The following is a 15,949-nucleotide window of genomic DNA, read 5'->3' on the forward strand; positions in this document are numbered from 1 at the left end:
CCTTGCATCCCAGGGATGAAGCCCACTTGATCATGGTGGATAAGCTTTTTGATGTGCTGCTGGATTCTGTTTGCCAGTATTTTATTGAGGATTTTTGCATCAATGTTCATCAAGGATATTGGTCTAAAATTCTCTTTTTTTGTTGTGTCTCTGCCAGGCTTTGGTATCAGGATGATGCTGGCCTCATAAAATGAGTTAGGGAGGATTCCCTCTTTTTCTATTGATTGGAATAGTTTCAGAAGGAATGGTACCAGCTCCTCCTTGTACCTCTGGTAGAATTCGGCTGTGAATCCATCTGGACCTGGACTTTTTTTGGTTGGTAAGCTATTGATTATTGCCACAATTTCAGCTCCTGTTATTGGTCTATTCAGAGATTCAACTTCTTCCTGGTTTAGTCTTGGGAGGGTGTATGTGTTGAGGAATTTATCCATTTCTTCTAGATTTTCTAGTTTATTTGCATAGAGGTGTTTGTAATATTCTCTGATGGTAGTTTGTATTTCTGTGGGATCGGTGGTGATATCCCCTTTATCATTTTTTATTGCATCTATTTGATTCTTCTCTCTTTTTTTCTTTATTAATCTTGCTAGCGGTCTATCAATTTTGTTGATCCTTTCAAAAAACCAGCTCCTGGATTCATTTATTTTTTGAAGGGTTTTTTGTGTCTCTATTTCCTTCAGTTCTGCTCTGATTTTAGTTATTTCTTGCCTTCTGCTAGCTTTTGAATGTGTTTGCTCTTGCTTTTCTAGTTCTTTTAATTGTGAAGTTAGGGTGTCAATTTTGGATCTTTCCTGCTTTCTCTTGTGGGCATTTAGTGCTATAAATTTCCCTCTACACACTGCTTTGAATGCATCCCAGAGATTCTGGTATGTTGTGTCTTGGTTCTCGTTGGTTTCAAAGAACATCTTTATTTCTGCCTTCATTTCGTTATGTACCCAGTAGTCATTCAGGAGCAGGCTGTTCAGTTTCCACGTAGTTGAGCGGTTTTGAGTGAGATTCTTAATCCTGAGTTCTAGCTTGATTGCACTGTGATCTGAGAGACAGTTTGTTACAATTTCTGTTCTTTTACATTTATTGAGGAGAGCTTTACTTCCAAGTATATGGTCAATTTTGGAATAGGTGTGGTGTGGTGCTGAAAAAAATGTATATTCTGTTGATTTGGGGTGGAGAGTTCTGTAGATGTCTATTAGGTCCACTTGGTGCAGAGCTGAGTTCAATTCCTGGGTATCCTTGTTGACTTTCTGTCTCGTTGATCTGTCTAATGTTGATAGTGGGGTGTTAAAGTCTCCCATTATTAATGTGTGGGAGTCTAAGTCTCTTTGTAGGTCACTCAGGACTTGCTTTATGAATCTGGGTGCTCCTGTATTGGGTGCATATATATTTAGGATAGTTAGCTCTTCTTGTTGAATTAATCCCTTTACCATTATGTAATGGCCTTCTTTGTCTCTTTTGATCTTTGTTGGTTTAAAGTCTGTTTTATCAGAGACTAGGATTGCAACCCCTGCCTTTTTTTGTTTTCCATTTGCTTGGTAGATCTTCCTCCATCCTTTTATTTTGAGCCTATGTGTGTCTCTGCACGTGAGATGGGTTTCCTGAATACAGCACACTGATGGGTCTTGAGTCTTTATCCAATTTGCCAGTCTGTGTCTTTTAATTGGAGCATTTAGTCCATTTACATTTAAAGTTAATATTGTTATGTGTGAATTTGATCCTGTCATTATGATGTTAGCTGGATATTTTGCTTGTTAGTTGATGCAGTCTCTTCCTAGTCTCGATGGTCTTTACATTTCGGTATGATTTTGCAGTGGCTGGTACCGGTTGTGCCTTTCCATGTTTAGCGCTTCCTTCAGGAGCTCTTTTAGGGCAGGCCTGGTGGTGACAAAATCTCTCAGCATTTGCTTGTCTGTAAAGTATTTTATTTCTCCTTCACTTATGAAGCTTAGTTTGGCAGGATATGAAATTCTGGGTTGAAAATTCTTTTCTTTAAGAATGTTGAATATTGGCCCCCACTCTCTTCTGGCTTGTAGGGTTTCTGCCGAGAGATCCGCTGTTAGTCTGATGGGCTTCCCTTTGATGGTAACCCGACCTTTCTCTCTGGCTGCCCTTAACATTTTTTCCTTCATTTCAACTTTGGTGAATCTGACAATTATGTGTCTTGGAGTTGCTCTTCTCGAGGAGTATCTTTGTGGCGTTCTCTGTATTTCCTGAATCTGAATGTTGGCCTGCCTTGCTAGATTGGGGAAGTTCTCCTGGATAATATCCTGCAGAGTGTTTTCCAACTTGTTTCCATTCTCCCCGTCACTTTCAGGTACACCAATCAGACGTAGATTTGGTCTTTTCACATAGTCCCACATTTCTTGGAGGCTTTGCTCGTTTCTTTTTATTCTTTTTTCTCTAAACTTCCCTTCTCGCTTCATTTCATTCATTTCATCTTCCAGGGCTGATACCCTTTCTTCCATTTGATCGCATCGGCTCCTGAGGCTTCTGCATTCTTCACGTAGTTCTCGAGCCTTGGTTTTCAGCTCCATCAGCTCCTTTAAGCACTTCTCTGTATTGGTTATTCTAGTTATACATTCTTCTAAATTTTTTTCAAAGTTTTCAACTTCTTTGCCTTTGGTTTGAATATCCTCCCGTAGCTCGGAGTAATTTGATCGTCTGAAGCCTTCTTCTCTCAGCTCGTCAAAGTCATTCTCTGTCCAGCTTTGTTCCGTTGCTGGTGAGGAACTGCGTTCCTTTGGAGGAGGAGAGGTACTCTGGTTTTTAGAGTTTCCAGTTTTTCTGCTCGATTCAGAGGTTCTTAATTGGAGTCTCGGAGGCCCTCGAAGTTGGCTGCAAAATTCTGCTGTATGAGCCAAACTGCTAGAGTCAGAGGGAGGGAGGAAGTGTCTGTAACTATAGCCAACTTCTTATAGAGGTTGGCTTATGATACAATAAAGGCTAGGAACCCCTGACCTAGGAAAAAGGTGGCATAACTTAGTGGGGGAAAAAATAAGGAACAACAAACTCCACTAAATTTTGGAGTCACAAGACTGGATCAGTATCCTAGCTCTGTGCAGCACTGGCATGTCATAAGCCTTTCTGAATCGCAATGTACTCATTTAGAAAAATTATATCTACTCTGCCTCCTCAATTGGGTTTCTATGGGGAATACTTTATATAAAATTGTTTTATAAATGATCACATGCCCTGCTAATATGTATGTTACTTGACTCCAGACCATACGGCTCTGTTTATACGTTCCCATTTACATAATGTCTCAGTTATTTAGAAATAATAGGTTCTTATTTCTCTTATCTCCCCCTCCCTCCAGTTGTCTGAGGGCTTTATTGGTCCAGAGTCCATTGCCATTACCTAAATCATGGTCAAGATTTAGTATCAGATTGAAGGTCATGGCTCCTTTCACCAGTCTGATAATGGGAGGCCCACCCTGACCACCTTATTTAATCCTGATTACCTCCCAAAGGCCCTAATCAACTTGTGAATTTGGGGATTAAGTTTCAAATACATGAAATTTAAGGGAATACATGCAAACCATAGCATTAACCAATTCACTTTATAATGAGATTCACTTTGCACCTTTCTCTCAATAATAATGGATCGTTCATCTTTTTTTTTTTTTTTTGTGAGATGGAGTTTTGCTCTTGTTGCCCAGGTTGGAGTGCAGTGGCATGATCTCGGTTCACTGAAACCTCTGCCTCCCAAATTCAAGTGATTTCTCCTGCTTCAGCCTCCCAAGTAGCTGGGATTACAGGCACCTGCCACCATGCCCAGCTAATTTTTTGTATTTTTAGTAGAGACGGGGTTTCACCATGTTGGCCAGGCTGGTCTCAAACTCACAACCTCAGGTGATCCACTCACCTTGGCCTCCCAAAGTGCTGGGATTACAGGCATGAGCCACCATGCCCAGCCGGATTGTTCATCTTGTATGACAAATCTATAAAGGTTTTTCCACCTAAATAATCAGAATGTTTTGGCTGTGTCCTACCTAAAATGGCCAGATGACTCTAAATGTTAGTCAAATTCTGAACCTCAGGTCACTTGTACATAAAGTGAACCCTCAGAAATGAGCCTCCTGAGTGATCTCCGGACCCAATCATACAAGGGTTACAGATTTCATTCTTTTGTAAGAGCTCTTTTTCCTCAGCTGGGAGCCTCTGAATTGAAAAAATTGCTTATTAGTATTTCAGCAACTCTTGAAAAAAGTTTTAGTGATACTTACGAATTTTCTTCAAGCAGTACAATATGAGATGAATAATTTCACCTCAGCAGTACCCCAAAGTAGGAGTTATTGACACTTGAGCTGCTCAGCAGGGAGGAGCTTATGGTGTTTTTATGTTAACAAAACATTAAGTGTTTGTTATATTTGATATTGTTGCCCAAAATGTAAAAGTTCCTAAAGAACACAAGGTTTTCATCTCATTAGCACTGCCTCCCTTGATTTATTCAGTTGGTTAAATCTTGGCTCCTGGGAATCTTTACTCAGGGTTATTTTTCAATCCTTTGCTATTATTCTCCTTGTAGTTATTGTGTTTACCCATACACAGTGGGTACCCATACACAATGGCTTACCCAACACAGTGCATTGTATTCTCTCAATAATTTTTAAAATTTATTTTTGAGCGACAGTGTTGTGCTCTTTGACCCAGGCAGTAGTACAGTGGTGCAATGCTACCTCACTGTAGCCTGGAACTCCTGGACTAAAGTGATTCTCCCACCTCCGTCTCCTGAGTAGCTGGGACTACAGGTGTGCGTCACCACACTCAGCTAATTTTTTTTTTTCCAATTTAGAAAGTTTATTTTGCCAAGATTAAGGACATGCACGGGCACGGGACACCACCTCAGGAGGTCCTGATGACATGTACTCAAGGTGATCAGGATTCAGCTTGCTTTTATACGTAAAAATATGGAACATTTCATGAATTTGCATGTCATCCTTGTTCAGGGGCCATGCTAACCTTCTCTGTATAGTTCCAATTTTAGTATATGTGCTGCTGTAGTGAGCACTACCCAGCTAATTTGTATTTTTTTGAGATGAGGTCTCAGTCTGTCACCCAGGTTGGAGTGCTGTGGCGCAATCTCGGCTCACTGCAACCTCTGCCTCTCAGGCTTAAGTGATCCTCCTACATCAGCCTCCCAAGCAGCTGGGACCAGAGGCGTGTGCCACCATGCCCGGCTAATTTTTTGTATTTTTGGTAGAGACAAGGTTTCATTATGTTGCTTAGGCTGGTCTCGAACTCCTGAGCTCTAGCAATCCACCTGCCTTGGCCTCCCACAATTCTGGGATTACAGGTGTGAGCCTCCATACCCAGCCCTGCCCAGCTAATTAAAAAAAAGTTTTGTTTTGTTTTGTTTTTTTGTAGACATGGGGTCTTGTTACATTGTCTAGCTGGTCTTGAACTCCTGCTCAAGCAATTCCCCTACTGTGGCCTCCAAAGTTCTGAGATTACAGGTGTTATTCACAGAGGCTGGTCCTTTCAAGGATTTTTAAGTGCTTTCCAGTAGTCACTCATATGTCAAAAGATTGCCGTAAGGATCAGACAACTGGAGGAAACCAGCATGGACTATGTCTTTCCCGAGGGTGACTCTGAGCCCTAGCGCAGCTATTGATAAACATCTGACTCTTCTTCCTAGACTATGTCAATAGCAGTAACTGAGAGTAATGCTATGCCATTTGGTCACACTCTCAGCTTGCTGACAGGGTGACTAAAAGTGGGGAACTGTCAAAGCAAAATTAAAATGGAAACTAGGCTTGAAACATTCCTGAGCAAACCAACCAACTAGGCCTTAAAAATAGCCCTAACCTACTTAAACTGTAAACATAAATGAAACTTAACTTGGGTCATTTTTGGTAAATGCTTATGTTAGAAACAAAACTTAACCTCAGCCAATCATAAGCAGCCAACTAACATGATCATGAGACTGGGGACTTTCCAAGAAAGTAAGCCAAAAAAGGCAACCAATCAAATCATTTCTTAATTTTGCTTCTGTATCCACTCTATGAATACTTGCCTCTGATGTTGTGTCATTGAAACACTAAATCCTCATCGGGTTTGGGGTTTCCCAAGTCACGAATTGCTTCTTAAGTACATTCTAAAATTTTATTGTGCTTGCTTTTTTTTTTCTTTTACAATAGTCCATGTGTAATACTTTTAGCTCATCATCTCCAAACTCCTTCCATGAGTAATTTTTTGGTATATGATGCTTCCTTGTACAGGGAATTCCTCAGACAGCCGCATACGCCCTAGTTCCAGTGCTCAGAACAATGACACGTCTGCCAATATTTAACACTTTTAAAATACTGGTGTTGGTGGTTGTGTTGATGATGAAAGGCAGTGGGGAGGATGGCCTGGGTTCAATCTCTAGCTCTGGGCTATCAATGTATAACATGGAGCCAATAATATCTACCTCACAGAAATACAGATTATAAAATAAAAAATAAAAGCATGTGACACCTAACTGTACAATGTGTGAAGCTGTTTAAGTCCAAACATGGAATCATTACAATGTAAGATGGCCTATATGTGAACGTCAGCAGCTATCACAGCCACGTTCACATATATGTAAATTATCAAGGGGCATTACGCTTGGCACTGTTTAAAAGAAAGCAGGCAAGTGATCAAGTGAATTTTTATTACAAAAATTTTATAAAAATGGATTTCCAGGTAAAGATGGCAGAATAAAGCAGGACTACAGAATATTCTTCCTCTAATACCTAATAAAATGAATAAAAGATGTTACATGCCACAATATGTTTTTCAGATCATTACTGATAAATCAGAAAGCTTTATGAAAATCCAGATGGAAGGAAACACACAGTTCTGCCACGCATATTAAGATGCATTCACTCTCCTGCCCTAATAATTATCATATAACCTTATGGTAGACGACAGTCAATTAGTTGCCAACCAATACTTAAAAATTAGATTTCATATACTCTAAACTTCTATCTTTTCTAGAAAAATAAATTCTGTTTACACTAGGCCTGCTTCCCAGGAATCATGTGCTCCAGTTTACCGAAGTCTCTACAACTCTTACCTTCATTGCTTGCCTAGCTCCTGTAAGCACTTGCAACCCGTAGGTGGGCATTAATTCCCATTCTTACAGAGAAAGAAAATTTGAGGCTCAGGAAGAACAAGTAACTGCCCAGTGTTAAGTTACAGTAGTGGAGGCTGGGTTTCCATTCAGGTATTTCAAATAAATGATACATTTTTCCATACTCTACCAACTGAAAATAAGGTGAATTCACCTATTTAATCCCACTTTGCTCTACTCTGCCAGGAGCCAGTTTATATGCGTGAGAATGAATGTTTCTCCTAACACATGTGTATGATTCTGTGCTCTTAGGCTACAAAAGCCATGCGATATGAATTTTTTATTCTTTCTGTCTAAAAGTATGTGATTCAGAACTTGCCACATATATGTTTACCCTGCTGTAGACCAAGAACCATTTTTTGGGACACTAAGTCAAAGCTGCTTATTGTATCTCATGGTTGTGTCAAAAAACTACACAGTATCATACTTAAGTGCTGCACTTTTAATTTTATTAAAAAACAAGCAAGTATCTTCAACATACCAAATGCTTTCACATTTCTGCCTGCAGGCACTGACCACAAAAATACAGACCCAACACAACAAAAGCAATTAACACAGGGTATTTAAGTGGTAGTTACAAGTGGTGGGGAGGGGAAAGTGCAAGAGGCCAGTTGGCTGCGCAAGTGGAGTCATCACATGTGTCCCCAACATTGTGGGTTTAGGGATCCAGTGCAATCAGTTCACTTCTAAGAGGACTGGGGTTGAGGACTCGAGCTAGGCTGCTCTAAACTTGTACAAACAGAATTACAAATCAGAGTGCCAATTTATCTGTAGGGTTTGTTTAAGCAGTTCAAATCTGAAAGACTGCTGGCAGAGCCCTGAACTGGATTGAGAACAAACGTTTTTATGAGCCATCATCATCCAACTCCACAAAGTGCCTGCCTTACTCTAGCGTTTTTCTCAGCCAAATCTACTCATCTGATCAGGATGCCCTCTTGCCTGGACAATGTCAGAGGAACAAGGAAAACAACTGAGCTTTCCAGCTCTTCCTTTTCAACATTCCATGTTAGTCACCAAAAAGTAACACATAATGGAAATTCTCTAGATTACAGCTTATTTCCTGTTTAGTGCATTCTGTGTTGATGTCGTCCTTTAACAGTGAGGTAGCTCAGGGCATCCTTAGACAGACTGAAGTGTTCTTGGTCTGGTATCTGATACCAGCAACACATTTTTTTTTTTTTTTTTGAGACGGAGTCTCACTCTTTGGCCCAGGCCGGACTGCAATGGCGCTATCTCGGCTTGCTGCAAGCTCCGCCTCCCGGGTTCACACCATTCTCCTGCCTCAGCCTCCCAAGTAGCTGGGACTACAGGCGCCCGCCACCACGCCTGGCTAAATTTTTGGATTTTTAGTAGAGACGGGGTGTCACCGTGTTAGCCAGGATAGTCTCAGTCTCCTGACCTCGTGATCCGCCTGCCTCAGCCTCCCAAAGTGCTGGGATTACAGGCGTGACCCGCCTTTTTTTTTTTTTGAGATGGTCTTGCTCTGTTGCCCAGGCTGGAGTGCAGAGTGGTGTGATCTCGGCTCACTGCAAGCTCTGTCGCCTGGGTTCAAGCAATTCTCCTGCCTCAGCCTCCTGATTAGCTGGGATTAAAGGCATGTGCCACTGTGCCTGGCTAATTTTTTTTGTATTTTTAGTAGAGACGGCATTTTACCATGTTGACCAGGCTTGTCTCAAACTCCTGACCTCAGGTGATACGCCTGCTTTAGCCCCCACAAGTGCTGGGATTACAGGTGCCCAGCCTCAGCAGGACATTTCTATTTATAGTTTCTAGGTGATTTATTTTCTGCAGACATTCTTGCAGATGGTTAAGCTCAATCATTTCATTTAAGTTTTATAAACGTCTGTATTAGAGGATGGCATTTTAAAATTCTTTCCCCAGAACCCTGGAATGTACCTTTTTGGGCTATGCAAGCCTCATGCACTGACTACACAGGGCAACATGGGTAAATATATATGTATTGATGTGTATTTACATATCTAAAATTAAATAGACTATATACTTAAATTAGAAACACAAAGAACAAAGGCTAAGTTCACTGCTTTACTATTCAATAAAATAGCTTTAAAAACTGTGAAACAGCCAAGTGGCCACATTCTAAGCAGCGATGGAGACCTCCAAAATATTCTGTCCACCAAAAAAACATGAAGTTTCTGAATATGTAAAAATTAGTAGAAAATCAATTAGGTGAGAAAGTCATTATAGTATTGGCTTTCAAACTCTTTATAAAAAATAGCAGAATCATTTTAAATGTGGAATTATTTTATCTACTGAGATCTGAAGCAGCACTCAGTATACACAAGTGTGGCTGCATTGATTGCAGTGAGAAGGCAGGAGCCTCCATGGCTCACTGCCCCTTGGAGGCGCACTGCACTAACTCCTGAAGCAACTCCTTGTCCCCCAACACTGCATGGGTCACAGTCCAAAAACTGATTCCACATATGAATCATATCAATTTTTATGTAACGGAGTTCAGACAAATATATCTATTTGGGTATGATACAAATAAGTTTTTCATAGAGTTCTTTTAGAAAAGTGATTTTGAGGGAAGAGGACAGTGGAGTAGAAGAAAAACAATTTTAAGAACATACAATTAATTCAATTTTTCGGCATGGTATCCCACCTAGCAAAAGCCCTAGGTGAATACATGAGGTTCAGACCAGAAGCTTTCAAATTTCAGTATGCTTAAGAATCGCCTGAGGCACTTGTTAATAAAAACAGAGATTTCTATGTTGCATCTCCAGAGACAGGGAATCATTAAGTTAAGGGTTGGGCTCAGGAATCCATACTTTCAACAGCCTGCCCAGGCATTCTGATGCTGCAGATAGCCTGCAGCGCGTACTCTGAGGAACAAGAGAAAGGCTTCAAGGGAAAAACTGAAAAAGACAGGGGGATACGGTTTAAAAGCAAAACCCAAACCCTTTTCTGTCTTGTTGCTGAGAATGAATTCAGATTGGGATAAACAACCTTTTCTTTCTTTTTAAATATCTAGATATTTTAAATATATCTACTTATATTCCACTGTCCTCAACTGGGTAGAAATAGTAAAAAACATTATCAATATAAAACACTGGTTCTTGCTTCAATATTATCATTTTGAAGGAAAACCACACAAAGCCATTACCCATTCTAATGACTTTTTTGGCCAAATTATGTATTTGGGTCCATATTAATCTTTAAATTAGTATAACCTTTAAAGTTTTCAAGTTAGTGCAAATTTAAAATTCAATAAATATATTAAATACAATTTTACTTTATATTACAAATGCAAATTATTTTTCTTTTGACATGCCGGTAGTATTCATTTTTACAACGCAAATTGACTTTACAATTTCTGAGTCACAGTATACTTTATAACTCTAAGCAAATGTATTTCACAAAGCAAACACTATATGTTTTTGACATACTCTAAAAAAATAAAAATCAATAATTTTGATTATAAAATTTGTATAAACATTAGCTACATTAGGGGTTCACAGCTAATTGTTGCAGAAAACCTAAAACACACTTAAATCATGTAACTTTACTAGTAGACAACTTGTATTTTAAAACACAAGTCAGTCTGATTTCTATTAAACATGAGAAAACACTGAAAATCATCATCACCTGCCGACGAGATCTTTAAGAGCTGCCAGGTATTCAGTATTTAAGCCACTACGTTTATAGGAATTAGGAATGTATTGGGATAGTAAAAAGATGAGAGAAATCTGGAAACAGACATGGAGATATGATTTCCTTCATGTATTTCTTCCTGAGAATGTAGAAGTTATTTTTTTAAATATCAAGACAATTTAAAATGGAACAGGAAAATCTTACGGCAATTTTTTTGGTAAAGTGTAGAATCCCTGGTAATATAAACAATCACTACCCTAATATGTAACTTGCAAACATGAAGTCTTATAAATTGTACTTATTTAAACAAGGCACATGCCTATACACTTATTTGAAATGCTGGGTAAATGTGCCCAAAAAAGTAAGTGAATTTTGCAAAAACAAGATAATGATACGTTTTATGATATGGTATTCTGAAATAGCTTCCCTAAATGAAGTCTAAATAAGTGAATAAGCCAGCAGAAAAACTTCATGACAGATCAGTAGTGATGCAAAAACCTTACTAGATTACGATAACCAAAAAATCAACTTATTTAGATAAATGAGGGCATTTTACATAAGCCTGTTCCAAATATAATGTAATATTATGGTTGGTATTAAAACTATAATTTTTAATTGTAGTTTTCACAATTAAAAAACTGTATTAGTTATTGTGATTATTTTAATTCCAACATCCTAAACTGATTTGCTTCTACTACAATTAGCACTACGAATTATATAACAGGTAAACTACAACCTACAGCAAAGTGGATTTAACAGTGTATTTACAAAATGTGATGTCTTTAACAATTTTGATCATGAATGAAAGGATAAACTTCATAATACTCAGAACATGATTGGCCCATTAAAAAAAAAACAACAACAAAACTCTGCCATCCTCAATGCCATGGTTACCTACCATGAAAAGTATATAAATAAGCTGAAAACAGATCTGCTCACAAAGTTTCTCAAGACTAGAATTTAAGATCACCCGAGGAGATCTGGAAGAGGTTAATTTAGCAAAATAAAGTATTTCATAAAATGTACTGACTACTGTATACATTACAAAGTTGCTCTTTGAAAACATGGTCTGGGCCTTAGGTGAGGCAAACTTAGGTTTATGGCAATTCACGGATGACAGATTCATAACAGACCCTCAAAGACAGCTAATGGTATTTTGGGGGATACATTCTGATCTTTCAGAGATTAATGTCATTAAAGACCACAAAGCCTACAAATGGGCCATGTGTCAGAAAAACACCAGGCTGGATGCCCACTGGGTCAGCCTACCTGTGGGTCATGACTCTTGGGCTGGTCAACAGCAGCGAACAAGTACCCTTTAATGGGAACCATGAAACTAGCCCTTCAGTAAGTTTGTGGCAATTGAGGGGCAAATAAAACAATGAAACAAAGCTTTCAGTTATCCAAAAGTAATTCCCTAGTGCTTTCCATGCCCTCCTTCATTTTTCAATACAATGAGGAAGATTTGTGAAGAATAAGAATATCTAGATTTCTGTCAGGAGAATTAAATTAGAATTTTAATTAATAGACTAAATTTCTATCTGATTGTGACTAGCAGAATTTATGTGATCAATTTAACTTAATAAATAAAGCTACAGAACGTAAACACTAAACACAGGTACCATACCACAAGGTAAATAATAAATAATTTAAAAATATATCTCTCTCATTTTAAAATAAATATGATATAAACATTTTAGCAAAGATTTCTGTCCACTTACCTCTCTAAGGGGAAATTCTGTTAAAAGACTACTGTATTTCAAAATACTACAAGACCACCAAATTTTTAAAACTTATCAGTCAGCCTTGAGCTTTTCCTAAGCAATTAATCTCACCATTTAAGCACATTTTTTGAAATGTTGACACTGTCTTTTAATAAAAAGAGTGGCTGATAAACTGTTCAGCTCAGAACCTATAACTTACAATCCCAAGTGCTCTGAATCTTATTTCTTACCAATTCAATTATCTGTTTCTCTTTTGGCTACACTGGTGTTATAAAAAAGATCCTGAATTTCAGCTCAAATGGTTACCTACAGAATTAAACAACATTTACGTGTCTGAATAAGTTCCTAAAATATACACTTGGTTTGGGCTGTAGAAAATCTTAAGAGGCATGCTGCAGGAGGATGCCCACAATTAACCATGCTGGTTTGACAGTAATCATTTCCTTTCAAAAAAGCAGGTTAATTTGGTCTTTCCACCCACACCTTGTTGGAGATACAATGTGTCCATCCATTGTGTGTCCGTCATATGCATGGTTCAAAAATAAGAAATGAGACAGCACATACTTCAGAGTGAGTCCCACTCTCAAAACAGTCATAACAAATTTTCACTCTCATGTAAGTTTTTGTGACTTTTCGTAAGTTAATACTATTCATTTGAAGTATTTTGCTGAAAAAAGAACAAACATTTGTAAATAACTGAAGGCTGGCAGGTTTGGGGATGCTATTTACAAAAAAGTATACCCATTATACTACTAGTGAAATTAAGACTGAATAGCTGATAGAGAATTTCTATTAATACTTTTGGATGAACATGTATCTACTTGCGTGAGGATTCTATGCAAAGTTTTCACTCCCTCATCCATCTATTCAGTCTCCTTTATATCTTCTTGATCCGAAGTACTAGAGATGTCATCATCTGTTTGTTCTCCAGAGAAATATAACATCATTGCATGTGTCTTGTGAGTTATGGTGACAGTGCAGGGCCCTTGGGCCCAAGGCTCCCCATCCACCTGCATTGGCATCATGGAGCACTTCAAAATCAGCTGATATTAGGGAACAAATAATGTTTAAAAGTCAGTCCCCCAAAATTTAGAAAGGTCTTCCTTAATAATACCATCCACAATCCCTTAACCCTATGCATTTCATTTTTAGAAAATATTAATCTGAATATGTTTTTATTCATTGATTAAGGAATTCTTTTTTCAAGTGAACGTTTTATCTCAGGATCTTGAGCCATGTTTCTGTTTCTTCCTCATCCCACTCTAGCCCCTAGTGTACAGTGACCAGCTGCATGAGCCATAAACCACTGTTTAAAGAAAGGTATAGCATGTATATTTTACATATCAACAGCTCAGAATTGGATTGGGACAAATTAGCCTGTTACAGCTATATTTCACCTACCCTCACTGTATGTGCCTGTCCTATTCGAAACGGATTAGCCAGTTTTACTTGAATCTGAGCACAGTGGAAAGACCCATATACTCCAACGACTTCCAGTAGACCATCGTCATGCCTAAAATTGGAAAAAGAAAATATGGATTATATGATGCAATAAAATAAAATCAGTTATGCTAGAGCAATTACTTTTTAACAGAGTTGGACCATCAACTTAAAAAATATTTATAACTAATGAGATACACAAAAAAGAAAATTTGAGGAAAAATGTTAAAGACTATAAACAAGAGATTGCTTTAAATAAAATAGTGACATAAAAAAACAGACCACAAATGTACATACCTGGCTAGAGGGTAAGTCTCGTCCCCCATCCCTTCCCATAGTCTGCAGCCACCGCCCCAGTATCCGATGTTCAGAACTATAATACCTTCCAAGCTGGGCAGTGCTACTCGCTCACCATCCAGTTCTAGCTTTAAAGAAGTACAAATAGATAGTGACTACAGGGTACACACATCCATTTAGAATTCACATCTATTTTCATAAATGTGCTTATATATGAGAGATGCACGTGTGGAAGATGCTCCCTACCTCTCACTCAGGGCCTTTCATCTGCCCTTTTCTATCTCTTCAGTAGAACTGCTTCTATCAACATCATCAATAATGTTCTTTTTGTTGAGCCCTGTGATTTTTTCAGGCCTTATCTAACTTGCTGTTTCAGTAGCACCTGACACTTGCTGACCCCCTTCCTCTTTTCCTAAAATCTTCTTTCCCTTTGCTTCCTGGGAACCACAGACTCTACTTCCCTGGATGTTCCTTCTCAGGAAAGTAAACTGCACCAGATCCATCTATCCACTGCCTATAAAACACGTCCATGGACTGGCACCAAAAACTCTTATGTAAAAAATTGATCAAGCAACTTTTCTGCAATTTGTTCCCTGTTCCCCAATGTACTTATCAGGAAAGAGTAACAATCTCCCCCTCCTCCGTCTCTTAGCTAACTCTTACTTACTCTTTCCTGGTAAGTAGGTTAACTCACTCCCAACCCAGCTGTTTAAGCCAGAAACCTGGCAGTTATCTTTGATTTCTTTGACTTTTTACCCTCCACATCCCCTTAATCACTAAAAACAGCTGATGCTATTTCTATGTCTTTCTCTCTCTTCACCATTTATTCCCTAAAATGTTCCTATCTGGCCTATCTGCCTCTAGCTTTACTTTCTTATGCATCCCTCACAGAGCAGTTGGATCGACACTTAAAAAATACAAATATGTCATCCTCTAATTACAACCCTTCAATGGCTTCACTTCAACCCTTCAATGCCCATGATGAAATGCAAGCTCCAATACCAGGCAAATATGACACTCTGTGATTTGACGACTGTCCATCTCTCTAGCCTCAGCTTTTGTCACTTTCCTTCCTGAAAGCTATGCTCCAGCCTGAACTCACTCAAATATGCCATGTGTGCCTCTGGGTCTTTTGCAGATGCTGTTTTTAGCCTACAGCAATCTTCCCCTCCTCCTTCTCTTAGCTAACTCTTACTTATTTTCAGATTCCAGCTTGTCACTTCTTCCAGAAAGACTTGCTTATACTGCCACTTTCCCTAGTCTCTGTAGCTCCTAGGTTACGTATTGCAGTTATTTATTCCTGTAAGACCACATGCTTTTCTTATATAACTTCTCATACTGCATTGCAATGTGATTTAAATATCTTTTTGGTTTTTTCTTGGAGACAGGGTCTCAATCTGTCACCCAGGCTGGTGTGCAGTGGTACAATCATGGCTTACTGTAGCCTCTGCCTGCTGGGTTCAAGTGATCCTCCTGCCTCAGCCTCCTGAGCAGCTAGGACCACAGGTACGTGCCACTATGCTCAGCTATTTTTATTTTTTATAAAAGTGGAATCTCACTATGTTGCCCAGGCTAGTCTCCTTGCCTCAAGCAATCCTCCCACCTTGGCCTCCCAAAGTGCTGGGATTACAGGCATGAGCCACTGTGCCCGGACTGGTTTAAATATCTTTCTTCACCCTAGACTGTAAATGTAGAGCAAGGGATTTATCACTGTTTACCTCCAGTATCGAGGACAATGACTATTTTACAGGTGTATAAATAAAATTTATTTTATTTCTGTATAATTA

The 15,949-nt window shown here is 38.8% G+C and overlaps 1 protein-coding gene, 1 long non-coding RNA gene and 1 other non-coding gene across 6 annotated transcripts in view; 1 reads left to right on the forward strand and 2 right to left on the reverse strand.

The window, feature by feature from the left end:
* LOC134738704 (uncharacterized) overlaps positions 1–15,949 on the forward strand; it is a 32,235-nt gene that overhangs the window by 10,474 nt on the left and 5,812 nt on the right. The window contains exon 2 of the long non-coding RNA XR_010124623.1: positions 15,551–15,668. This is a non-coding gene — a long non-coding RNA (uncharacterized LOC134738704). The remainder of the gene's footprint in view (positions 1–15,550; positions 15,669–15,949) is intronic.
* Positions 4,895–5,001, reverse strand: LOC129018428 (U6 spliceosomal RNA). Its single transcript, XR_008495259.1, has one exon. It is a non-coding gene; the product is annotated as a U6 spliceosomal RNA (small nuclear RNA).
* The window catches only part of DGKE (diacylglycerol kinase epsilon), a 33,546-nt gene continuing 25,118 nt past the window's right edge, over positions 7,522–15,949 (reverse strand). For 3 of the 4 annotated variants that reach the window (XM_063656049.1, XM_054460189.2, XM_054460188.2), the window contains 3 exons: positions 14,163–14,290; positions 13,827–13,938; positions 7,522–13,468 (listed from right to left, as the gene is read on the reverse strand). In XM_063656049.1, coding sequence (XP_063512119.1) covers positions 13,289–13,468; positions 13,827–13,938; positions 14,163–14,290 — 420 coding nt within the window. In that variant the 3' untranslated portion in view covers positions 7,522–13,288. Of the gene's footprint in view, positions 13,469–13,826; positions 13,939–14,162; positions 14,291–15,949 lie in introns of those variants that run through there. The other variant, XR_010124622.1, reaches the window with a different exon arrangement.

The sequence above is a fragment of the Pongo pygmaeus genome, chromosome 19 (assembly GCF_028885625.2).
Source record: "Pongo pygmaeus isolate AG05252 chromosome 19, NHGRI_mPonPyg2-v2.0_pri, whole genome shotgun sequence".
NCBI lineage: Eukaryota > Metazoa > Chordata > Mammalia > Primates > Hominidae > Pongo > Pongo pygmaeus.